Below are 26,768 nucleotides of genomic sequence, written 5' to 3'. Positions count from 1 at the left end.
TATTTACTGTCATCATGGCAAAGATAAAATAAATCAGTTATTAGAGATGAGTTATTAAAACTATTACAGGTATGTTAAGTGTTAAAAAAATCTTCTCTTTGTTAAACAGAAATTGGAGAAAAAGATAAATGGGGGGGGGGTAATAATTCTGACTTTAACTGTACATTTACTTTATTATAGTTTTTAAAGCTTGTCAATTTCTTTCAAAGTAAAATTATGTTGAAATAAAATTGTATATATGCAAATAGACTTTGCTTTTTTTGATGCGTTTTTTAAATGAAAAATCTTTTTTATTTAAAAAAATCTTATATGTAAAAGTCTGTATAGGTTTTTTCATTATGATCTTTAAAAGACTTTAAAAAACACTGTAAATTAACAATTACAATTGTAATGTAAAAATACAGTACAATTATTTATGTAAGATTTGCTTGTAAACAAAAGTTGCCAGTTAGTTTACAGTATTTTTTTAAAGTGTGCTCATTTTTTCCTGTGAAAGAGATTTTAATCTCATAGAGCCTTTAATTACTTTAAATGACTCTGCTTTTATTGTTTAAGTTAAATCTATCTATCTATCTATCTATCTATCTATCTATCTATCTGTCTGTCTGTCTGTCTGTCTGTCCGTCCGTCCGTCCGTCCGTCCGTCCGTCCGTCCGTCCGTCCGTCCGTCCGTCCGTCCGTCCGTCCGTCCGTATACACTCACCGGCCACTTTATTAGATACACCTTTCTAGTACCGGGTTCGACGCTCTTTTGTGGTCAGAACTGCCTTAATCCTGCATTGCATAGATTCAACAAGGCACTGGAAATATTCTTCAGAGATTTTAATCCAAATTGACATGATAGCATCACACAGTTGCTGCAGATTTGTCATCTGCACATGCATGATACGAATCTCCCATTCCACCACATCCCAAAGCTGCTCTATTGGATTGAGTAATAGAGAAATCCCAGTAGATCTGCAGTTTCTGAAGTACTCAGACCAGCTCATCTGGCACCAACAACCATGCCACATTTAAAGTCACTTAAGTCACTTTTCTTCCCCATTCTGATGCTCAATTTAAACTGCAGCAGCTCGTCTTGACCATGTCTACATGCCTAAATGCATTAAATTGCTGCCATTTGATTGGCTGATTAGAAATGTGTTGTTTTTGTGAGGTGTAAGGTGAGTGTATATAGCAGGGGTGGGCAAACTCGGTCCTGGAGGGCCGGTGTCCTGCATAGTTTAGCTGCAACACTAATCAAACACACCTGAACATGCTAATCAGAGTCTTCAAGATCACTAGAAATCTAAAAGCAGGTGTGTGTGATTAGAGCTGGAGCTAAACTGTGCAGGACACCGGCCCTCCAGGATCAAGTTTGCCCACCCCTGGTATATAGTATACTACACTTTAGTATGGTTTAAAAACACGGTAGTATTTACATTAAATCATTAAATTATTATTTTTGTGTGCAATGAGTGAGAAAAATGGCTATATTTGAATGTAAACAATGAAGATTATAAATTCAGTAATGTGTGTTGAAATATATGTTGAACATATGTTGAATGTTAAAACATCTTAAGGATTTTGACTGTTTGTGTTTCAGTTGAAAGCAAAGAGGAGTGATTGTAACTCTAAAGCAACGCACGCGAGGAATGAGTATCTTCTTACACTGGCGGCCGCCAACGCACATCACGACCGCTACTACCAGACCGACCTGGTCAACTGCATCAAGGTGAGCACAGCGATGTAGTGTTAGTTTAGTCTTATTTATACACTGTAACAGAATTGTTGTCAGTGTTTTTGGAGTACATGAGGCTTAAAAGTAGGCATATGACAGTAATGTGTAATAAACACCAGTTGAAGTAAAATATATATATTAATGATGCTGTTATAAAACAGGCTGGGATGTATTTGTTTGTCAAGTTGTCATAACAAACAATGGGCCCCATCATAGACTCAGTGCAATTAGGCGCAGGGCGTTTTTGGTGTGATTTGTTGCTATTTTCAGACCAGCGCAACCCTAATTTTCACGTTTTGCTCCACGTTGTTTAAATAGCAATTTCATTTGCCTCACGTTGTGGACTTATGGGCGCACATCACGTGACCACACACACACTCTCGGGCAAGCGCTGCAGCCCATCTACCCAGATGAGAGCTCTGCTAGTCGGACTTCTCATCAAGCATCTCCCGCTGGATTTAATCTCACTATATTTATTAAACGGGATATTTCATTCATCTTGTTGTCTTTATCTAACGACATGTTCCCTGACTTTGGTCATTGGAATCTACTATTGTTTTCAGGTAACATGTTTTGGCTGAGCGCAAAGATAAGTTAATGATTAATGTAAGCACGTAGCCTATTCTGTATATTGAATGATCGTTTGCCTTTATTTCCTTTAATGTAAACACTTATTGTATGTTATACTTTTATAATGGCCATTATTGATTATTAAAACTGATATTCAGCAAAAGAGAGGGTATGTTTCGTATTTTCACTGAAATTGAAAGGAGGCAGTTGTTATAGGCTCCGTCTTGTTATAAATATCCACACAGTGAAGATGACGCTCATATATGCAGCACGACACCTCAACATTTCTGCTGTCTGTTAAGTTGCTAATATTAAAATGAAAATAGGCATTTTTAACTTTAATCATGTTTCCATTTTATTGTTGAGAAAGTTAAAAAACGTAGCCAGGGTGATGTGAATGAAGTTATAAAGTACACAGTTTTCTTTGAAGATTTACCCGTGTCCTCGATAGTCTGTTTTCCATATTAAACTGAAAAGAGGAGACTGCAGTCTTGATCAAACTTGCGAAGTCTGAACCTACAAGAAGAGGATGCAGGACTGAACTGTGTGTGTTAGGCTACTTAATATTGAGGAAAAGCCCCAATCAGAGAGGCGAATGTCTGCAGCCCCGCCTCCGTTTTCAGATGTCTCCGTTTTCCATCATCCACACTGAGACGGAGCAGAAGCGTTTCAGAATGAAAACGGCCTCTCCAGCGTTTTCGAAATGCTCCGTTTTTCGGCGCTTGAGAACTCCGGCGTAGTGTGGACGGTTGGCGTAACCGTAGCAAAACTTATGCGTTTTCAAACTAAAACGCATTAGTGTAAACGGGGCCTAAGTTCAGTTTAGCTCAGTTTAGTGTGGTTTAATATTCACTACTGAGAGTCCAAACACTGAAGAGCAATCCATCAATGCGCAGCTCTACAGATCCCGAACCATGCAAGCCAGTTGCGACAGCGGCGAGGAAAAAACGTAACCAATTTGCGAAAATGAAGAATTAAAATACCTTGAGAAAAACCAGGCTCAGTTGGACACGACCATTTCTCCTATAGCTAAACGTCTTCTGCAGAGGAGCAGTCTAGGCACCAGAGGCTGGAGAAGGCTGGACCTCAGCGAAGACTCATCTGTCCCTGGAGTGTAACAGGAATCAGTCTCATGCTCTCCACTCCTCCATGACTACCACAGCAGCTGCTCAGGATACGTCCTGGTCCAGGATTATGAAATTGGACAGGTGTACCTAATAAAGTGGCCAATGCATGTATGAATAGGAGTGAAGCTATGTAACTTCGTGATAATGATAAATGGCGGATGTCTGAATTCCTTTTATACTCTATAGTACACACTTTTCTAATGGTTGTTTAGTAAATTCAAATGTAGCACAAACTCCAGGGCTGCGTCTGAAATTCAATTCAATTCACCTTTATTTGTGTAGCGCTTTTACAATGTAGATTGTGTCAAAGCAGCTTCACATAAAAGATCATAGTAAATAGAAATAGAGTCAGTTAAATTTTTAGAGTTCTAGTTCAGTTCAGTTTAGCTCAGTTCAGTGTGGTTTAATAATCACTATAGAGAGTCCAAACACTGAAGAGCAAATCCATCGATGCGTAGCTCTACAGATCCCGAACCATGCAAGCTAGTGGCGACAGCAGCGAAGAAAAAAAAAAACTTCACTAATTGTCAAATGTGAAGGGAAAAAAAACCTTGAGAGAAACCAGACTCGGTTGGGCACGACCGTTTCCATTTCTCTGCTGGCCAAACGTCTTGTGCAGAGCTGCAGTCACAGTGGCAGAGGCTGGAAGCTGAACCTCAGCGAAGACTCGGCTCTTCCTGGAGCCTCACAGGAATCAGTCTCATGCTCTCCACTCCTCCATGACCACCACAGCAGCTGCTCAGGATACGGTCTGGTCCAGGATTATGGAAACCTTGGGATCATATTGCCGCGGGTCTTGGATCAAATCAGTGGCGCTGCATAGCCTGAAGACATCGGGATGAGTATCCCCATGTGGAAATAGGGAATAGAGAGAATGATTAGCGTAGCTGCTGTTCATAGTGTATACAAAAGAGATGCAAAACCCTGCATGGAGCACATACACATGCATAGAATCTCATTCACATTCCTAAAGTGTAATATGATGATCATAAAGGTTTCATGACAGTTTTATGAACACCCCCTTAAAGGGCCATGAAACCCCCTCATTCAGCAGGGTGTTTTCACACCTCTACTTTGGAAAAAGTCAGAAAAGTGGGCGTGTCCAGCTCTGATTAGGGGGGAGTGTCGGAGGAAGAAAAGAAGCTTGGATGTGGGAGTGTCTATTTGGGCGTGCTGAATTTCAGAGTCAAAACACACAACCACAGCGGACACTGTGACTGTGTTTACATGGACATCTGTTGTCGAATTATTTGCCAAATTATTAAATGGTGGACTTTAACTGCAGTTTGGCTCTTTCATTCAGAGAATTCATTCATGTCCCTCCCGACAAACGAGATATTTGATTCGAGGAACTGCTCTAAGCGTGTATTTTCATGCAATGTTTGATACCGCTCGGCGAATGAGAGAAAAAAAACCTCAGCATTTCCCGGAAACTTAGATGCACACGGCAGCTAGCGTCAGAAAGCTACATGTGTTATTCCGGTCACAAAATCCAACACGAGGTTATAGTTTGGTTGTAACTGTTAGTGCTAACTTGTTTACACTGGTGCAATAGTTTGTTTGATACGAATAAAATACGAACTGAATAAACAAAGAGCGCTGGTGGCTCACTTACCAAATCTGTAGAGACAGGACAATCACCAGCAACTACTAGAGCCGCGTCTTTATTTAGAGGAGACTACAAGCCAATCCGGATCTCAGCGTTTGCAGATGAGAACAGCTCTCAGGTAAACAATAATCCTCCTTAGACACGTAAGTTATTGTTGTCGAGCGTCGCGTACACTGTTAATCCACACGTGAGTCTGAGCTCTCACAGAGAGAAAAGGAAAACGAAACTTAACTGCAGCAAACTATAAAAGCAACACTTCACGCTTGTTTTGCCAACACAACGTGGCGTCTCTGCCGTCTGCACTCTGACAGCAATGAATATTAATGAAGTTGCACAATAGAGCGCGCTGATTGGTTTGAACCAAGCCTTACTCATGCATTAATGCAACATACTGTAAGACGTAATAAGACACACTCTGGCACAGACGTCCAGTCTGCACGCTGGAATACACGCTATTATGTCATGACCGTGACGCAGCTTCAAAAATTCGTTGCAAACAGGAAGTACGAATTTGCTTGAAATAACGCAAAAACAACCAATTTACACTTTTTAGTGAAATATAGGTGTCCTAATAGTGTTTTTAGCAGTGTGGGACACATATACCACTGTCAACAGCTCAAAACATGTGTTTTGGTGTTTCGTGACCCTTTAAGTAAAGTTTTAGATGTGAATTAAATGACTTCTAATAAAGTCATTTAGATGTCATTATTGTAATAATGTGACCATTTTTAGGTAATGATAGTGGCATCTATGCAGGAATCCTGCATCATAAGTGAATAAAAGAAATAATTGATTTAAAGCATTTTATGAATTCTTTAGCACACAGGAGTAATGAACGTCTGATTGTACATCGTTTACTCAGTGCTTGATTTGATTTCTCTGAATACTCGAGAGTTGGTGCATATTTCATCTGAAGGTTTTGGATGAGTCATTTGTTGGCACGAGTCTGGTACAGTGGGTCAGGCGATGATGTCATCTTTGGGCAGATCAAACTATGCACTTCCTGTCTCCAAAACTCCCTCTCTGTGAGAAACAACTGGGAAAGAGCCGTCCAGTCTCATGTCACTCAGTGTTTTTGTGTGCATTTGAAGGGATCAGAAATACACCATGTCTGTTTGTGTTTTAAAAAGAAGAGTGATTAATCTGCTGTGGTGTGTGTAATAAGCTGATCTGGGAACAGTTTTGATCATTGTTTTGAGCATGTAAACAGTGTGTCTGGCTGGTGTTGTTGTTTGTGTGTTGCGCAGATGTTGAATGCATGTGACGGCTGATTGCGTAATTGAATGGTTGGTGTTTGCGGTCCTGCATTTCTGCCGGTGTGTGTAATGGACAGAAGTTGGCTGAACACTGAAGCACGTCTGGTATGCGTTCAGCTCAAGCTCACAGAATAACACTGACACTGCTGCACTCTGGAGCTTCAGTGATGAGATGAGGCAGTTGCAGGACGTTTGATTTACAAATCAAAACTCGATGGATCTGTCATGTAGGATTTACTGTTGACGGGCTGGAGCTGCAGCGTCAGTGACTGCAGAGAAAATCTGTTTTCTTAATGTATCGCTCAAACTGATATGTAGATAGTTTTGTGTGACTTGTTTGTTTTTTATTTTTGGTTCGGTCTTTGTTTGGTTTGGTTTGGTGTTCATGATTTTTGGTTTGGTTTGGTTAGGTTTTAATTGGTTTGGGTTGGTTTTGGTTTGGTTCTGTTTGTTTTTTATTTTATTTATTTTTTATGGTTTGGTTTAGGTTAGGTTTTGTTTGGTTCTGTCTTGTTTTTGTTTTGTTTTGTTAGGGTTTGGTTTAGGTTAGGTTAGGTTTTATTTAGCTTGGTTCTGATTTGTTTTTGGTTGTTTTGTTTTGTGTTTTGTTTGTTTTGTGTTTTGTTTGTTTTGTGTTTTGTTTTGTTTTGGTTATGTTTTGTTCGGTTCTGTCTTGTTTTTGTTTTGTTTTGTTAGGGTTTGGTTTGGGTAAGGTTTTTGTTTGGCTTGGTTCTGTTTTGTTTTTGGTTTGGTTGTGTTTTGTTTTTTTATTTTATTTTATTTATTTATTTATTTTATTTTTTTGTTAGGGTTTGGTCTAGGTTAGGTTTTGTTTGGTGCTGTCTTGTTTTTGTTTTGTTTTTTAGGGTTTTGTTTAGCTTGGTTCTGATTTGTTTTTGGTCGTTTTGTGTTTTGTTTTGGTTATGTTTTGTGTGGTTCTGTCTTGTTTTGTTTTGTTAGGGTTTGGTTTGGGTTAGGTTTTGTTTGGCTTGGTTCTGTTTTGTTTTTGGTTTGGTTGTGTTTTGTTTAGATTTTTTGGTTTAGTTTGTTTTTTATTTTGTTTTGTTTTGTTAGGGTTTTGTTAAGACTAGGCTTTGTTTGGTTTCTTGTTTTTGGTTTTGGTTTTGTTTGTTTTTGTTTTTTGTTTTATTTTGGTTTGGTTGTTGTGGTTTTGGGTTTGTTTTAGTTCTGTTTTGTTTTTGGTTTGTTTTTGGTTCTGTTTTGTTTTTGTTTTGTTTGGCTTTTGGTTTATAATGTTTGGGTTTTGTTTGGTTTGGTTTTTGGTTTATAATGTTTGGTTTTTGGTTTGCTTTGGTCTTCATTTCTTTTGGCGGAGGGGGGGTTAGTTGTTTGATTTTCGGTTTGGTATTTATTATGAGCTTTTTGTGTTTTGGGCTGTGTTTTGTTTGGTTTTTGTTTTGTTGTTTGTTTTGTTTTTAGTGGGGTTTTTTTTATTTTTAAATGTGTTTGTATAAATTTATTTATTGTAAATTTAAGTTATTTAATTAATTAAAACTTACGTAAAACTTAATTACCTATTTTAATTGTATTATATACCTATTATATTTCTATATTTTTTTCTAATTTTTTTAATATAAAATAAAACCTTGTGTATTGCTCTGTTGTTGACTTGATTGCTTGTGTTATTTTTTCTTATTTATTAGTGGCTTTGCAAAAAAGTGTCTGTTAATTAATAAAATATAGATGTTTTTATAATATTTCTTCCTGATTAGCACCTATTCTCTCCTAATCAGAGCAGATGAGTTTTTAACCTGTATATTTCCACTCGTCTCCTGTTTTTTTCCCTCCTCAGGTCATCATCTGTGTTTTCTGAATGTGAACTGAAAGAGAGAAAGTCTGCTTTAAATTATTGATAAACAAACAGTCTAAGCTTCAGGCTCCACCAGCTGTCCATCGACCCGCCTACTACACTGATGCTCATCTCCTATTGGCTAAGCCGTAGCCATGGTTACAGTCAATACGCTCTAGCTCTGATACTCGTGAATATTAATGAGCGCAGGCCATTTTTCCAGATATATTCTGAGGTTTATATTTCATCACTGTCAGGGCAGATTTACTGTGTGGGTTTTTCTTTCCCTCTCCAATTTAGCTCTTTTTGTTAATATTTGTGCACATAATGTGACATAATGGCAGTTATCACATTGTTTCGTCAGTACTGAAGCCAAATCTGGAGCTTGTCTAATAAAATAACTTACAATAATGGTTCAAAAACTAGTACAGCAAAATTTATATGTTATAGAAAAATATTAAATACAAATTTAGAAAAGAGTAAAAATCAAGAGAAGCAAAAACAATTTTAAAAAATTTGTTGAAATTCAGTCGTTTATAATTTTTCTTTACAATATTTTACTTAAATTTAATTGTATTATCTTTCATTCATTCGATATTTTTTTTCGGCTTAGTCCCTTGTTTTATATTATATTATATTATATTATATTATATTATATTATATTATATTATTTTATATTATTTTATATTATTTTATATTATATCATATTATATTATATTATATTATATTATATTATATTATATTATATTATATCATATTATATTATATTATATTATATTATATTATATTATATTATATTATATTATATTATATCATATTATATCATATTAAATTATATTATATAATATTATATTATAGTATAGTATAGTATATTATAATATATTATTCATTCATTTTCTTTCCGGCTTATTCCCTTAATTAATCTGGGGTCACCACAGCGGAATGAACCGCCAACTTATCCAGCAAATGTTTTACGCATCTCTGAGAAACATCTATACACACTCATTCACGCTATGGACAATTTAGCCTATCCAATTCACCTGTACCGCATGTCTTTGGACTGTGGGGGAAACCGGAGCACCCGGAGGAAACCCACGCACCCACTTTTTTATTAATTAAATGTTAATTTTATTGTTATATTTTAATATTACATTTATATCTATTATATTATTTATATCTTATATTATCTTATATTATATTTTTATTATTTAATTGTGTTATGGTTTATTATGTGTTTTTGTTATTTAAATTACTTTGAACATTTTTTAATTAATATTATTTGTGTTTTATTTTACTTTTCATAATATTTTTTTAAGCTTTTTTGAGATGTAATTTGGTCTTGATTTATATACTTGCTGGTTTTGATTTATTTAAAAAAAAACTGAGGATCATTTTAAAGTTATTTTTGGGGATAAACCATAAACATTAGTTTTGCCTTGTGCTTAGTTTTGAGACATTAATCAATTTAAATAAATAAATTGATTAATAAATGTAAATATTAGCGTACCATTTGTAACGAGATTAATTTAGAGCAGCCTCAGATTGTGTCTTCATCCTTTTTTTAAGCAGGATTTTCTTTTACTCCAGATTTTTTAGAAGAATCATTAAAGGAAAGGGGAAGTTTAGTTCTTTTGAGATTAGCCGTGGGTTTTTCCCAGCCGTTTCTCAAGATCATATTGTTTTGCTCTCGTAAATGTGTGAGGAAAGAGGTGTGAGCCGCTTCATGCCAGATGTGTGTGTGTGTGTGTGTGTTTTCTTGTATTCTTTGCTCTTGTTCCTGTTTTCCTGTGTGTTTGACCCACTCGTCATCTCTATTTAAACAGCACTGTTCTTCTTTGCGTTTAAATAGAAACTTGACATTTTTCTTAACTCTGAGATCATGCAGCTTTTCTAGAAACACACAGAGAACAAAGTTAAGCTCCAAAAACAACAATAAAGAACCGTTATCGTTTCCATGCACAACTGTAGAGAATTAACACAATGCTTTTATTAGAGGAATTGACAGATCAATAATTATGTACTGTGTGTGTGTGTGTGTGTGTGTGTGTGTGTGTGTGTGTGTGTGTGTGTGTGTGTGTGTGTGTGTGTGTGTGTGCGTGCGTGTGCGTGTGTTTGTGTGTGTATGTGAGAGGTGTTCATTAATTCTCTGCAAGAGTCATTGTGGTGTAAAGTGAAGCATTTATTAAGCAGCAGAAGTGTTTGTTCAGCTGATGTGTGTTTGCTTTATGTTTGTGTGTGTGTTTGTGTGTTTGTTCGACTGCGCTTGTAACCACAGGCCATGTGCTTTACTTTTTCACACACACAGACACATTTGAGAACACTTTCAGAGAGTTTATGAGTGTGCAGATGTCATATCACCTTATCATGCTCCGTGTAACTCACTAGTTATGTGTGTGTGTGTTTTTTTTTTTATCAAAGCACAGTTAAATGGAGTTTACTAACTATTCTCCAGAGGAAAAGAGTGATTCTGAACTGCTGAAACAAGTCAACAGATGATTTGTCTGATTTATTCCATAACCATATATTGATTTATAGCACATTTTCGTAATGAAGAAAATGCTGATGCATGTACAGCAGGGAAAATAAGTATTGAACACGTCATGTTTTTTCCTGGGAATAATATTTATAAGTTGGATAAGTTGGAATAATATAATAAGTTGGAGCTAAACTATGCCGGACACCTGCCCTCCAGGACCAAGTTTGGGCACCCCTGATGTAGGCTATCTCAGTAGCCAGTAATATGACCTTTAGAGGACAGTAGCAGCCTCCAAAATCAGACTCAAAGTCATAAAAATCGACATGAGTTGGTTTATAAGTAGTAAATAATATAAATATTACAAACGTAATCATTAGCTGAACAGCTTACAGTGATCATCAGGCACGTTTGCTCCTGTTGGCATTGCCAATCTGGCAACCTATGGGTGCGTCATGTCACAGGCGGAGGGACCGGATTAAAAGAAAAAAACCCTCTCCAATATTTTGAATTTGGACTGCAATACCTAGCTCAACCACTAGGTTGTCAATCCTACATACAGCACCTTTAAAGGGTCACGAAACACCAAAACACATTTTTTGAGCTGTTGACAGTCGTATATGTGTCCCACACAGCTAAAAACACTATTAGGACACCTATATTTCACTAAAAAGTGTAAATTGGTTGTTTTTGCGTTATTTCAAGCAAATTCGTACTTCCTGTTTGAAACGATTTTTTGAAGCTGCGTCACGGTCATGACATAATAGCGTGTATTCCAGCGTGCAGACTGGGCGTCTGTGCCTGAGTGAGTCTTATTACGTCTTACAGTGTGATGCATTAATGCATGAGTAAGGCTTGGTTCAAACCAATCAGCGCGCTCTACTGTGCAACTTCATTAATATTCATTTGTGTCATCGTGTTTACACCACAAAGACGCCACGTTGTGTTGGCAAAACAAGTGTGAAGTGTTGCTTTTATAGTTTTGCTGCCGTTAAGTTTTGTTTTCATTTTCTCTCTGTGAGAGCTCATCTGGATCACGTCTGGATTAACAGTGTACGCGACGCTCAACAACAATAACTTACGTGTCTAAGGAGGATTATTGTTTACCTGAGAGCTGTTCTCATCTGCAAACGCTGAAATCTGGATTTGCTTGTAGTATTCTCTCCATAAAGACGCGGCTCTAGTTGCTGGTGATTGTCCTGTCTCTACAGATTTGGTAAGTGAGCGACCAGTGCTCTTTGTTTATTCAGTTTGTTCGTATCGAATTAAGTTAACTATTGCACTGAGTGCAGAAATGTTAGCACCGCATTTTGTGACCGGAATAACACATTCGGCTTTCTGACGCTACCTGCCGTGTGCATCTGTTTCCGGGAAATGCTGAGTTTTTTTTTCTCTCATTCGCCGTGCGGTATCAAACATTGCATGAAAAATACATGCTTAGGGCAGATCCTCGAATCAAATATCGCGTTTGTCGCGAGGGGCATGAATGAATTCTCTGAATTAAAGAGCCAAACTGCAGTTAAAGTCCAACATTTAATAATTTGGCAAATAATTCGACTACAGATGTCCATGTAGGTTAAACACCATCACTTTCTCATGTGTGTGTATTTTGACTGAAACTCGCGCGTGCACAAATAGACACTCCCACACCCTCCCACTTTAGTTCCTCCGACACTCCCCCCTAAACAGAGCTGGACACGCCCACTTTTCTGACTTTTTTCAAAGTAGAGGTGTGAAAACACCCAGCTGAAACGAGGGGGTTTCATGGCCCTTTAAGATCATCAGGTGAAAAAAGACTCGGATCATTCCAGAGTGAGTCATTATGGTGGGTGGAGGTTGAAGTATCCTATCAGAAGTAAGCACACCCTTCTCTCTCTCTTTCCCTCTATACTGTCTCTCTCTCTCTGACACCTGCCGTAACCCTCCAGACCAGCTTGTGGTCAGTCAGGTCATTTCCAGCTCTCCCGCAGCAAACAGTCATACAAATCAAAGCCTGTTTCCAAAATACATTCCTTCCCAGAGCTGCTGAACATGGAGGGAGAGAGAGATGTAGAGACGGAGGGGGAAAGCAGAGGTTTCGAGTTTTGTTTTTGCACGTTCAGGCCTTGGAATCTGAACTGACTAACCTTTCCCAGCAGCTGCTGCTGTTTGAACAATCTGCTGTGATCCAGGCCTGTCGCAGTCCAGAGAAAACAGGCCCTGTGTGTGTGTGTGTGTATTTGTGAGTGTGTGCGTGCATGCTGGCCACAAGGGGGAGCCGGTGGTGACACTCTGTCCTTCTGTCTGTCTCTTTTGACAATGTGCTTGACTGCAAATACAGTATTGATTCATTAAAGCAGGGGTTCCCAAACTTTTCAGCCCGCGACCCCAAAAATAATCATATCAGAAGCTCGCGACCCCAATTTTTCAAGGTGATTGTACTGTAAATATGTAAACGTTGCAGACACAACTATAGGCAAAAATAAACATGAGCTTATTGACAACACAAAAATGCAACAGTCTATTAGCCATATAATGTTTTTTAAAGTCATTCATGGATTTAATTACATTTTGCTTTTAAAATTAAAGGCTGATGGCTGATTGTTATTTTTATGTTGTTGTTTCTTTAATGCAACTATTAACTATATTCTGTCGGTTATGAATAAAATATGGTAATTCTAATAGTTTAATCAAATTTATTTGAGTTTTGGATATCACCAAGCGACCCCTTGTCCGTGTCCCGCGACCCCCCAGGGGGTCCCGACCCCCACTTTGAGAACCACTGCTGTAGAGCAGGGGTTCTGAAATTTTTCAGCCCGCGACCCCCAAAATGACAATGCCAGTGACTCGTGACCCCCAATTTTCTCTGAGGTGGTGGTTATAATTACAGAAACCTTGTATGCAATGACGCACACACACCAATAGACCCAAGTCTATTCTTTGTTTTTGTTTTTTTATGTATGTCAGTGCTGTAAATGGGCTAGAAAGTTTAACCTGGTGTTATAAAATCTGCTGCATCTGAAAGTATTGCTGTGCCTTTAGTATAATGTAATTACTAGAGAAGTCGCAATCCAATAGAACTAGTAACTATAAGCTACTATAGTAACTATATAGTTTATAGTAACTATAAACGACTATTTTTTCTCTTTAGTAGGTTATTGATAAAATACAGTAAGTCTTAAGGTTTATTAAAAATTTATTGATTTTTGAAAATCACCAGGCGACCCCCCTTCATTGTCCCGCGACTCCTCGGGGGGTCCCGACCCCCACTTTGAGAACCACTGCATTAAAGGAGTCGTCAACTGTTTCTATTCATTTACAGGCCCGTTTCACTGTTTCTCAGCAGCAGAAGTCGTCATAGTTGGTAAACTTAGAGCACGGTGAATGTGAGAGCACACATACTTTTTTTGCAATCTTATTTGCTGAAATAATAACAGAAAAACTCCACGATGGTGTTATCAAGACTTTCAGAGAAAGTTAAACAATAGTGTGAGACTGATAACGGCAGCCAGAAGAGAGAATAACCTCAGATTTACCGTCTAGCCTCCATAGACACTAGGGGTGTCAAGATTTAGATTTTTAATCAAAATCGATCGAAATTTATGCTCAACTTCGATTATCGTATCAAAAAATAGAATTGTCGATGCTGCCACGCCCCCATGTCACGTCAGCTTGGCTTGCCAAGCGGGAAAGAAACAGGCTTGTTGAAGTGCTTGTTAAACTGCAGACGCAGGAGACCCGTCGACAGAGCTTTAACCCTCTCCTCTTTCAATGATGTCGCCGGTGTGTAAGCATTTTGGATTTCCAGTGAGTTATGTTGACAACGTTCGTGTTGTCGACAAAAAAAAACACAGTTTTGCAAGCTCTGCTATGTACGTATTAGGGTTCGTCCGATAGACAACACCGGCATCGCGATCCTCCGCCCGCCCCCGTTGCAAATCCTCTCGTGAAAAGTACACACTCAGGCCCTGTTTACACCGTCTTTGTTTTTACATGGCATTTTAGAACGACAACAATTTGACATCCACAGTGGCGTGTAGCATTTCTGAGCAGCCCTCCTTCCTCTCTACCTCTGAAAATGCACATCACGTGACCACACAGACACAGACGCACACACACAGCCATGCGCTCGAGACAGCGGGTTCAGGCAGTCAGAGGATCAGTAGACTGCTTCAATCTTTCACTCACTTTGTCATTTTAGCGAACACCTCAGATACTGTTGGCTGGTTCCTGTTGGTTCTGCGTCTTTTTTACCGACGCCATTATAACGACACAGATCACTGCCTATTCACGAGTCCCGCAGAAAAAAGTGATTGACAGGTGGTAATTATGTGTGTATCTTGCCTTTATTCATTTACTGTATGATTTGTTTATGGGTAAAACAAAGACCATGCAGGTCAGGTAGTTTAAACGGTAGGCTACAAATAATTAATTGGTCATTAATTAATTAATTATTCATAATTGAAAATCGAATCGAATCATGCCTTTAGAATCGAAAATGTAATCAAATCGAGGATTTGGAGGATCGTGACACCCTTAATAGACACTGCATTTCAAACGCCTCGCATAACTGGTAATTCGTCTTTTGTTGTAATTTGATGTAAAGATGATGCAATTTATGCGTAAGTACATATATAAGTGCAACCGTTTAAAAAATATCTAAATATTAAAGACCTTCAAGGATTTTAGATGCTGATGAGCGTTAAACGTAAAAAAAGGCTGCATTGGTTTCTATCATTCCTCCTGTCTTTTGTTTTCTGTCAGCATTTCGTCGTGTTTATTATTCATCTTTCTTCATATATTTTGTTCTTCTACTGTCATTATGTTTGTTTCTTTCAGTGGTTCAAAATGTTCTCATTCATTCATTCATTTTCTCGTCGGGGTCGCCACAAAGTGGAATGAACCGCCAACTTATCCAGCACGTTTTTACACAGCGGATGCCATTCCAGCCGCAACCCATTTCTGGGAAACATCCACACACACACACTCATACACTACTGACAATTTAGCCTACCCAATTCACCTGTACCGCATGTCTTTGGACTGTGGGGGAAACCGGAGCACCCGGAGGAATCCCACGGGAATGCTGGGAGAACATGCAAACTCCACACAGAAACATCAACTGAGCCGACCTTCTAGCTAAGAGGCGACAGCACTACCTACTAGGGGTGTCAAAATTAATCGTTTCTTCGGTGCACCGCGATGCAGACGTGGACTATTCGGTATCGGTTCAGTAATTATCATAACCGGTTATTACTGACGTCATTTACCTCATATGCGCTCTGTCGCGAGGGAGGCGATCGCAAGTATTTACAGCGCTTTAACTACTTAAAACTCATAAACTGTGCACAATTTCACTGTGTGTGTTTGCTGGATCAGTCTTTCACTGACATTAACAGCAAAAGCCCCTATTTCACTGAGATCGAGAGAATGAAAGCACTCCATTTCTCTCTCTCTCTCTCTCTCTCTCTCTCACACATTTCACATTTTACATTTTAGGTGCTTTATTGGCATGACAAATTACTGTACATTCGTATTGCCAAAGCAGTGCAGCGTCGCTGCGTACAGACAAAAAGGGCAGTAGTGCAAACAAATATGAACATAAAATATAATATAGAAATAAAGAAAAGAAATGTAAAAAATAAAAATAGATTAATAAAAGTAACAATATATCAGTAAAACTAAAGAGATTAATAAAAAAAATAGATGAATGGTAATTTGTGAAACAGGATAAAAGTGATGATCTCTCTCTCTCTCTCTCTCTCTCTCTCTCTCTCTCACACACACACACACACACACAGTGGCCCATTTGACCTGCTGGCGTGGCTTATCTTCTCCTCTCGGCTGTTTTACAGCGTTACTTCTGGATACAGATACGAGCGCGTGTCTGCAGAGTTTTCTCCACCGTGGCTATCATGCATCAGCTGTGAGATCGCCGCTGCCGCTTATCAGTATCACTCATCTGTGAAGAGCGCAAGAGCCAATCGCAACCGTTTTTGTTGAGGGTGTGACCAATCAAAGAGGTGTAAGACAACTAGACAAGGATCAGAAAGCAAGCTGGATATTTATATTTGTTTATATTATTTGCTAAATGCTCGTGTTGTTTAAAGATACGGTTTATATATCTGACTGTTTATATACAAATAATATATAAATATATTCATACATTTTAATACAAGAACTGCTGCTGTGAAGAAAATATAACACTGTGTATATAAAGCACCGAGATATCGAATTGAACCGAATCGCTGGCATGATAATCGTAACCGAACCGTGAGACTAGTGTAGGTTCACAGCTCTACTAGTACCTACTGCGCTACTGCGTCGCCTCAATGTTTTAATGATTATTATTTATGATTAGTGTATTTCATTCTACTAATATCTCATCCTTTTAGTCGTTGTCTATTGTTACATTTTTTCTTTCACAGAATACATCGATTTTTTTAATGCATTGTGGAAAGCACATTCAGAGTGTGTGATCTGTCTTTGTCTTTCTCTAGGGTCTGGAGGGGAACGTATATGATCATGTGAAGGATTACCTGATATCCTTCTGTCGGACGGAGCTGGAAGCGTTTCAGGCCATTCACAGCACCTTCCAGTTCCTCCTGGAGAAGTCCAGTCGAGTGAGTCTCTCTCTCTCTCTCTCTCTCTCTCTCTCTCTCTCTCTCACACACGCACACACACACTTTCTCTCTCTCTGTCTCTCTCTCTCTCTCTCTGTCTCTCTCTCTCTCTCTCTCTCTCTCACACACAGCTATAGCTGTTAATGCATTTGTGACTAAAATAAATTCTAGTGTGAGTGATCAATGTCCGTTTTGTTTAGAAAGGGAAACAATTTTTCACTGTTTTATGTATTGTAAAAGACTTGCTCCTCTATTTGATCTTTTAAATGTTTTAGTTTCTTTACTTGGCTTTTTATTTACGAAACAATGTTTTATATTAGGTTTTAAATATAAAAGACAAAACAAATATAAATGTCAATTATTGAATTTTATCTTTGGTCAAGCAAAATCAGCTATTTATATTACAAGAAAAAATGAAATAGAAAAGAGGAATGGTAAACACATTGTAGTAGTTTTTAAAAACCTAGTAAAATCAAGAATTATTGTTGATTTTAATTACTATAAAATGATGAAAGCAATTAATGTGTTTAAAATTGAATGGTGTTGCGATGATGGCTTGTGTTCTGTCATTAATGAAGAGCTGTATTTTATAAATGAATTGATTTAAGCTGTAAATCAATTGTTAAATAATTGCTTGTTAATAAAAGGATTTGTAAAATCAAAAAATCTCGCACACACACACACACTCTCTCTCTCTCTCTCTCTCTCTCTCTCTATCTCTCTCTCACACACACACACACACACAATTTCTCTCTCTCTCTCTGTCTCTTCTTATTTTCATCACACTCTCAATTTCCTTCTTTATTCCCAGAAATAGATTCACCCTGCCAGCTCCTTATTATCAGCTCCCCTATGAAGAAATATTCTCACACACACACTTGCACAAACACATCCATGCACACACACACACACACATTCTTACAGACTTTCACACACATACAAACAAACATACAAACGCGCACACACACTAACAACCAAACGCACACACATTATATATGGACACACAATCGCACATCACACACATACATATGCACACACGCATAGACATACAGACTATCAAACACACATGCGCAATACACATACATATGCCCGCATACACACAGACACACACACACACACACATACAAACTCATTGGCACATCACACACATGCTCACTTCACACACGCGTAGGCACGCACATTCTTACACACACTTTCACACACATACAGATAGACTCACTTACGCACACGCGCACTTCACACACATACACACAAAAACACGCGCATACGCACACTCACACACGTGCACAAACACATGCATGCACACACTTTCACACACACATACAGACAGACATACACACGCACTTCACACACGCACTAACAACCAAATGTACACACACATTACACATACATATGCATACACATGCGCACATCACACACACACATACATGCATTCAAAAGCACATCACACACATACATATGCACACACACACACACACACACACACACACACAAAAAGACTATTAAACACAAATGCGCAATACACATACTTACGCACACACGCAGACACACACGCATACAAACTCACAGGCACATCTCACACACACACACACAGTCTTACACACACTTTCACACACATACAGATAAACTCACTTACACACACGCGCACTTCACACACAAACTCACGCATACACACGCAAACTCACATACACACTAACAACCACACATACATGCTCACACATTACACACATGTGCAAATCACACACACATTCACACATACAGACTCTCAAACACAAATGCACATCACACAAACTCACAGGCACAGCACACACACAAACACACACACACATGCATGCACACACGCACATTCTTACTCACACTTTCACACACATGCAGATAGACTCTCTTACACACACATGCACTTCACACACACACACGCATACTCGCTCACACATGTGCACATTACACACAGACATACGTGCACACACACATTCACACAAACAAACTCTCAAGCACACAAATACAGACACACACACATGCAGATCACACATGCATGCACAAGCACACACACACACTCACAAATAAACTCACACATGCGCACATCATACACATTTACATATAAACACACATCACTGTGCACATCGCGCACACACACACACACACACACACACAAACACATGCAAACAGACATACGCACACACACAACAGATCACACACATAAAGGCATGCATGCACAAACACATACACACATATACAGACATGCCTGCGCACATCACACACACATAGAGAGACACATAAACACATGCATAACACAAACACGCAAATACACAGTAACACGTGCACATTGCACACACACACACATACTCTGTACGGACTCACACACACACTCGCACATCCCATACACAAACAAATACATACACACACACACAAACAAATGCTTACACACACGCACACAAATCCAGACTCGCACACAACCATGCATGCACAAACACACGCACACACACATACAGATTCACACACGCGCACATCACACACACACACACACATTTACGCATGTACACAGACACATAAACATATGCACACACAAACACACACACAAATAGTCACACACACACAAACACATACAGACTCGCACACACTCACACCTCCCACTCACGAATGCAGACAAAAACACACACTCACACACACTCGCACATCCCATACACAAACACAAACAAATGCATACACACACACACACACACAAATACAGACTCGCACACATAAACGCATGCATGCACAATCAAACACACATACAGACTCACACACACATTTACGCACATACACACACACAGACACATAAACATATGCACACACAAATAGTCACACACACACACAGTTATACACATACAGACTCGCACACACTCACACCTCCAACACACAAATGCAGACAAACACACGCACACATACATGCATACATACACACACAGACGCACAATCTGTACAGACTCACACACTCACACATCCCATTCACAAATGCATACACACACACAGAAAAACTAATACAGACTCGCACACATAAACGCATGCATGCACAAACAAACACACGCGCACATCACACACACATTAACGCACGTACACACACATAGAGACACATAAACATATGCACACACAAATAGTCACACACACACACGGTTCTACACATACAGACTCGCACATACTCACACCTCCCACACATACTGCAGACAAAAACACACACACATACATACACACACACACACATCATTCTTCCAGTGCTGATGAGCACATCTGTCTGAGCACTATTTCCCTGCCCAAGGGGGGCTAATTTTGCATACCACTATTGTGACGTGTGTGTTTGAGCAAGAGGGTTATGCAAGGATCTTTCCTGCACACACTCTTAAAGGGACAGTGCACACAAAAACAGTCTGGAGAACATTAAACAATCATAAAAGCACATCATGTGAAGAATATAACGAAAATAGAAAGAAAAATGCAGACAAATATGAATATTGCTGATGGGCTGAGCAGTTTACAGTGTTGATGTATGATTTGTGTATATTTGTACTGTTGTTATTATTATGTAATGTGTTTTATCTATATTAATCTGACCATTCAATATCTGTAAGTTGCTGATGTGTCAAAAAACAAACAAACAAACAAACAACTTGTGTTAGAACAATGGATGAAATGACTTGAATATAATAATAGAATAATGATAATTGGCGGTTCATTCCGCTGTGGTGACCCCATATTAATAAAGGGACTAAGCTGAAAAGAAAATGAATGAATGAATAAATGAATGAAGAATGATAATTAAAGGAAATGAAATAGAAATAGGGTGGCACTGTGGCTCAGTGGTTAGCACTGTCGCATCGGAGCAAGAAGGTTGCTGGTTCGAGTCCTGGCTGGGTCAGCTGGCATTTCTGTGTGGAGTTTGCATGTTCTCCCTGTATTGGCGTGGGTTTCCTCCGGGTGCTCCGCTTTCTGCCACAGTCCACACAAATGCGCTATAGGGGAATTGGATTAACTAAATTAGCCTTAGTGTATGAATTAGTGTATGGGTGTTTCCCAGTACTGGGTTGCAGCTAGAAGGGAATCAGTTCACAAAACAATCTACACTGATGGGAAGAATTTAATTTAATGCTTTCCATAATCATTTAGTCAGTGTTTGGTAAACTCTGCTCTGATTGGATGATCTCTTCTTTGATGATGTTGATGTGTGGGTGTGTGTGTGTTTGTGTGTGTGTGTGCAGGTGATGCAGGACTTTAACCAGCAGCTGTTTCTGCAGGAAAACCCAGTGTTTCATAAAGCACAAGACTTCCAGTTTCAGCCCAGCGACAGCGACACCGTGAGTGTCACACACACACACACACACACACACACACATATGCATAAAAAATAAATGAAGTAAATATGTTCATAAACCACTCAGTCGAGTCGAGTCGAGTCTTTTATTGATGAATCAATAGTTTTAAACACGACATTTTCAGATTTAAGCCTTAGCTGTATTTTTCACTTCATTTAGAGCTGTTACACGCTACATGAAAGGTCATTTTCAAAACCATAATAGGGACCTACATTTTTTCAATTGAGCATTTTTATTGCATTGCTTCTTTCTCAATTCAATTCAATAATTTCTTTATTGACATGACAAATGTTACAAATGTATTGCCAAAGCATTTTTTAAGTTTTCATTAAAATACTTTACACACACAAACACACACAAACACATACATACATACATACATACATACACCCATACATACATACATACATACATACATACATACATACATACATATATATAAGACATAGTAAGCACAGTTAGTAGTAGTAATAGTAGTAGTAAAAAATATTAATAATATCTATATAAAATAAAATAAAAATAATAAATCAGAATAAACTATATTTAACAATTAATATTTTAGAATAAATCAGTATATATCATGGTTTCATAGTGTTGTATTTCAATTAGTTTTTATTTCACATCACTTTTCAGAGCTCAAAATTAGGGATTTACCAAATGTATCTCTGACCACACCAAACAATAATTATTTCTTATCCACAAATTTTAAATGTGTCAAAATTTGTTTTTAATGTAAATGTAGCTCTATATTAAACATTTTATTTAACAAAACATTTCTTTAAAAAAAAAAAAATATTGACGTTTAAAAATAATTATTGTCATGTATCAAACATATGCACAGTAATCTGTCCTGGCTAAAGGTCTCTCAGATCACCAGTACACATAAATGGAGAGTTAATCCCATATTAAAGCAATGTTGGTGTAAAAAAAACTGATAATTAAACCATTTAAACAAAAATAACCGTAAGCAAAAGAAAGCAGGTGAAAAATGTACTGTGTGGTAATGGAAGGATGATCACATGGTGAAGGCCAATTAATAATCTGGTCAAAGCGAAAGCAACCGGTGCTGCTTACAAAAAGACACATTTAGGGCTCTTGAATGCAGCAAGACTGGGTGCATTAGCATAACTTTTTGTCTGTTCTTTTGTCTGTTATATATATATATATATATATATATATATATATATATATATATATATATATATATATATATATATATATATATATATATATATATATATATATATATATATATATGTGTATATATATATATATATATATGTATGTATGTATGTATGTATGTATGTATGTATATGTATGTATGTATGTATGTATGTATGTATGTATGTATGTATGTATATGTATGTATGTATGTATATATATATATATATATATATATATATATATATATATATATATATATATATATATATATATATATATATATATATGAGCAATATCACACGAGTAGCAGTGCAATATGGCTATAAATCGGCACTGGTGGTGGGAGGCGTGCGTTGGCACGAGGCCGCATACCTTAGTGCCCATATCACAGTGCTACGAGTGTGATATTGCGTTTATACAACAGTTTGACGGCATAACTGTGTGTATAAAAACAAAATCAAACATGGAGAGTCTCAAAAACCCTTTTGTATGAGGAACTACTTTCTTCCGCGTTGGATTCAAATCATAAGCTGACAGATAAACAGCTGAGCAAGCATCTTTTAAAGATTCTATTGACTCTTTAGATCTGTAGTGTCTGCTTGTTGTGGCTGTATGTGGGCGGAGTAATACACTAAGAGTAAAGAGGCTGTACGGGTGCTGATATTACTTAATTATATCACGGGTATCAGCAAATCAGATTCGAGAACCAGACAGAACTGTTTTATATATATATATATATATATATATATATATATATATATATATATATATATATATATATATATATATATATATATTAGTAATATAACAATAATCATCAATGCATATTTACAATATTTATTTCTCTCTTTTACTCACTCGTTCTCTCTCTCCTTTTCTCTTGTCTCTGCTAAACTTAAAGGTTTGAATAGCTCTGAAGAAGAGTTTCAGATGTTATTCAGCGTTGATGGCGTCATTAACACATACCTCACTGTGCTGATGAGGAAAAAAAACAACTCTCAAATTTCATCATCACCTTCTATATTTATCCCAACGCATCTCTGAGCGTCTGTAAGAACAGAATCTCCTGTTCCTGAAACGTCCTGCTGTTTAAACACCTCAATTTGTAAACGCTCCTCTTGGTATTCATATTTAGCCATATTTAACTCTTTTTCCACCACTAGAGTTTTATTCCCACCGCAGCGTTCCTCTTCCACTCAATTTTAAGCTTCATTTTCAATTTCGAGCACATAAATGGCAGAACTGCTAACTTGATGACAATGTAACGTGCTAATTGAACACAGTGCCCGTGCATTTACACGGTATTAAGAAATAATCATTCTGTTGGGGAAATTTAAGCTTGAAAGCAGCAGCTAAATGGGAATCATGTTTGTGTGAGTGTGTGATCAATCCAGCCGGCTCTATTCAATCTATATCAGAAAGTCTCGAGTCGGCGGTATACTTGTTGATTGATTATCTCTTGATGGTGTAAAAATGGATAATGAATTACATGTCAAACTGTCAGTCATAAAAATATGTTGGGACTATTTATTAGTTATTAATAATTCCTAACATTTATTTAGCGCTTTTCTCGACACTCTATACGCTTTACACATTTTTGGGGGAAATCTCCTCATCCACCAGCAGTGTGTCCTGGGATTTTTAATGAGTCAGGACCTCAGTTTAACGTCTCATCCAAATGATGGAGCTCACTGAGCTGTAGGAATGCAACAACACAGTTAGCCCACGGTTCAATACATAGCTCGTGTTTTAACACGGTTTTCGGTTCGGTTCTCATGGCTCGACACGTGTTTTTTTTTATTATTCTATAGGCAATAGGAACAGTAAGAGGTTAAGGAGAAAAACATTTAAATTATTTATTGCAATACTCATTTTGTTTTACTTAAAAGCCAAGAGAAGTACACTAGTTCCTAGTGTATTGTATAAACAAAATGAACACTGAAATCTCACAGCTGCTGGTAGCCCATGTACAAACTGGGGAGCACATAAAATCCTACACTTTGAAAATAAACACACATGTGAAGTTAATAAAAATAAATTGGCCATTTCGAATAAACATATTTGTACTTTAGTAAACATAAATAAACCATCTTAATTATCTCTTAATTAATGCGAGACTGTAGTCTGTAATGCGGATCGAGTGCTTTTATAAAATGACAAAAGCCCACATCTCCAATCACCGAAAACGGCTGTAAATCTTCAGCAATAAACACCCACACTGCCTTTGTTATTTTTATGTGTCTCTTGAACCAGTTGGGTATGTTTGTTGGAAGGATTCAGCGAGGGATTGTTGCTATTTGGAGGACTTTATTACCTTCTCTGCTATCCTGCCTTCAGACAGTGATATTGCTGGGTGGTGGTGCTGCAGTGGTGCAGTCATGGTTATACGTGTAAAACAATGCTTCCGCACAGTTATTTTTTGTTCACCATTTTTTCTTTTATTGGCATTATACTTACCGGCAAAATCGAAATGTCCTCACACCGCAGATTTGAAAGACGCCGGTGCTTTCTGGTACTGTTGCCTCAGCCTCACTTCACCGTCACTCGCCATGTTAAAGTGTGAAATGATGGTCAAGCGCCCCCTAACTTTAGAGCGTAGTAATTTTGTTCTTGCTCTCTTTTCCTTTATCTCTCATTTCTTCCTGAAGTTCAGTAGCTTGTTGATTTCCTGTGTACTAACATTGAGACGAGACACTGCAGGCTAAACATGTTTTTTTTTCACTTTTATCTCACTTTATCAGTTTGTTTCTGTAGATTGCTATATATATATGCAGTTGAAGTCAGAATTATTAGCCCCCCTTTAAACTGTTTTTTCCTTTTTTAAATATTTCTCAAATGATGTTTCACAGAGCAAGAAAAGACGGGGGGGGGGGGCGAATAATTCTGACTTCATATATATATATATATATATATATATATATATATATATATATATATATATATATATATATATATATATATATATATATATATATATATATATATATATACATATATATATATATATATATATATACATATATATATAAATATATACACATATATATATAAATATATACACATATATATATAAATATATACACACATATATATATAAATATATACACACATATATATATAAATATATACACATATATATATATATATATATATATATATTTTTTTTTTTTTTTTTTTTTTTTTTCACCAGATATTGGTAACAACCAAAGAAATCCATATATGCAAAGAAAACAAATCTAATTAGTTCACAAATAAAGTTCTGTGTAATAAAATGAAATGACGCAGGGAGAAGGTATTGAACTGATGAAGAAAGGAAGGTGTAGTCCGGTAGTGAAAGCCCAGACAGCAGCTGAAATCTCTCAGTAGTTCTCCAGCAACCATCTGCCCTTCCTCAGTGTAAATGAACATCAGCTGCTTCAGTCCAACATCTACATTAGCAGGAGGATGAAGATGAAACTAGGACATTTCAGCAAGACAATAATCCAAAACACAGCAAAGGAGACTCTCAAATGCTTTCAGAGAAAGAAAATCAAGCTGTAGAATGGCCCTGCCAATCACCTTAATGAGATAACTGCTCATTTGCATGTTGTTTTTCACAATGATGGTGGTTAATAGTTTAATTGTTGAAGTGTGTTCTCCTGCAGTGTCTTTAGCATCTCGGACTGCTCTGCTGTTTCTAACCCTGTTCTCCTGTCTTCTAACACTGTGTTTCTAACTTTCTCTTAACCCTACACCCGTGTGTGTGTGTGTGTGTGTGTGTGTGTGTGTGTGTGTGTGTGTGTGTGTGTGTGTGTGTGTGTGTGTGTGTGTGTGTGCGTGTGTGCGTGTGTGCGTGTGTGCGTGTGTGCGTGTGTGCGTGCGTGTGTGTGGGTGATCTTTGTGTGATGAATACATGTGTGATATTTATGTGACGTGATGCGTGTGTAATGTGTATATGTGGTGTGTTCATATGTAATGTGTGTATGACGTGTTTTGTGATACATCTGTACATGCAATGTGTGCATATCTATCTGCTTGTGTGTGTGTGTGTGTGATTGTGTAATGCATTTGTGTATGTATTGTGTTCATATGTTATGCGATGTGTGTGTGATGCA

General features: G+C 37.5%; 1 protein-coding gene across 7 annotated transcripts in view; it reads left to right on the top strand.

Moving 5' to 3' along the window:
- Window positions 1-26,768, top strand: part of fchsd2 (FCH and double SH3 domains 2) — a 186,517-nt gene that overhangs the window by 117,542 nt on the left and 42,207 nt on the right. For all 7 annotated transcript variants that reach the window (XR_012394170.1, XR_012394169.1, XR_012394167.1 and 4 more), the window contains exons 8-10: window positions 1,586-1,714; window positions 17,045-17,167; window positions 21,397-21,492. Coding sequence is in view for 2 of the 7 variants with exons in the window: in XM_073930164.1 (XP_073786265.1) it covers window positions 1,586-1,714; window positions 17,045-17,167; window positions 21,397-21,492 (348 nt within the window). In the remaining 5 variants the exon portion in view is untranslated. The remainder of the gene's footprint in view (window positions 1-1,585; window positions 1,715-17,044; window positions 17,168-21,396; window positions 21,493-26,768) is intronic.

Source organism: Danio rerio, chromosome 18, assembly GCF_049306965.1.
Source record: "Danio rerio strain Tuebingen ecotype United States chromosome 18, GRCz12tu, whole genome shotgun sequence".
Taxonomy (NCBI): Eukaryota; Metazoa; Chordata; class Actinopteri; order Cypriniformes; family Danionidae; genus Danio; species Danio rerio.
This window is presented reverse-complemented; position numbering and strand designations above follow the sequence as displayed.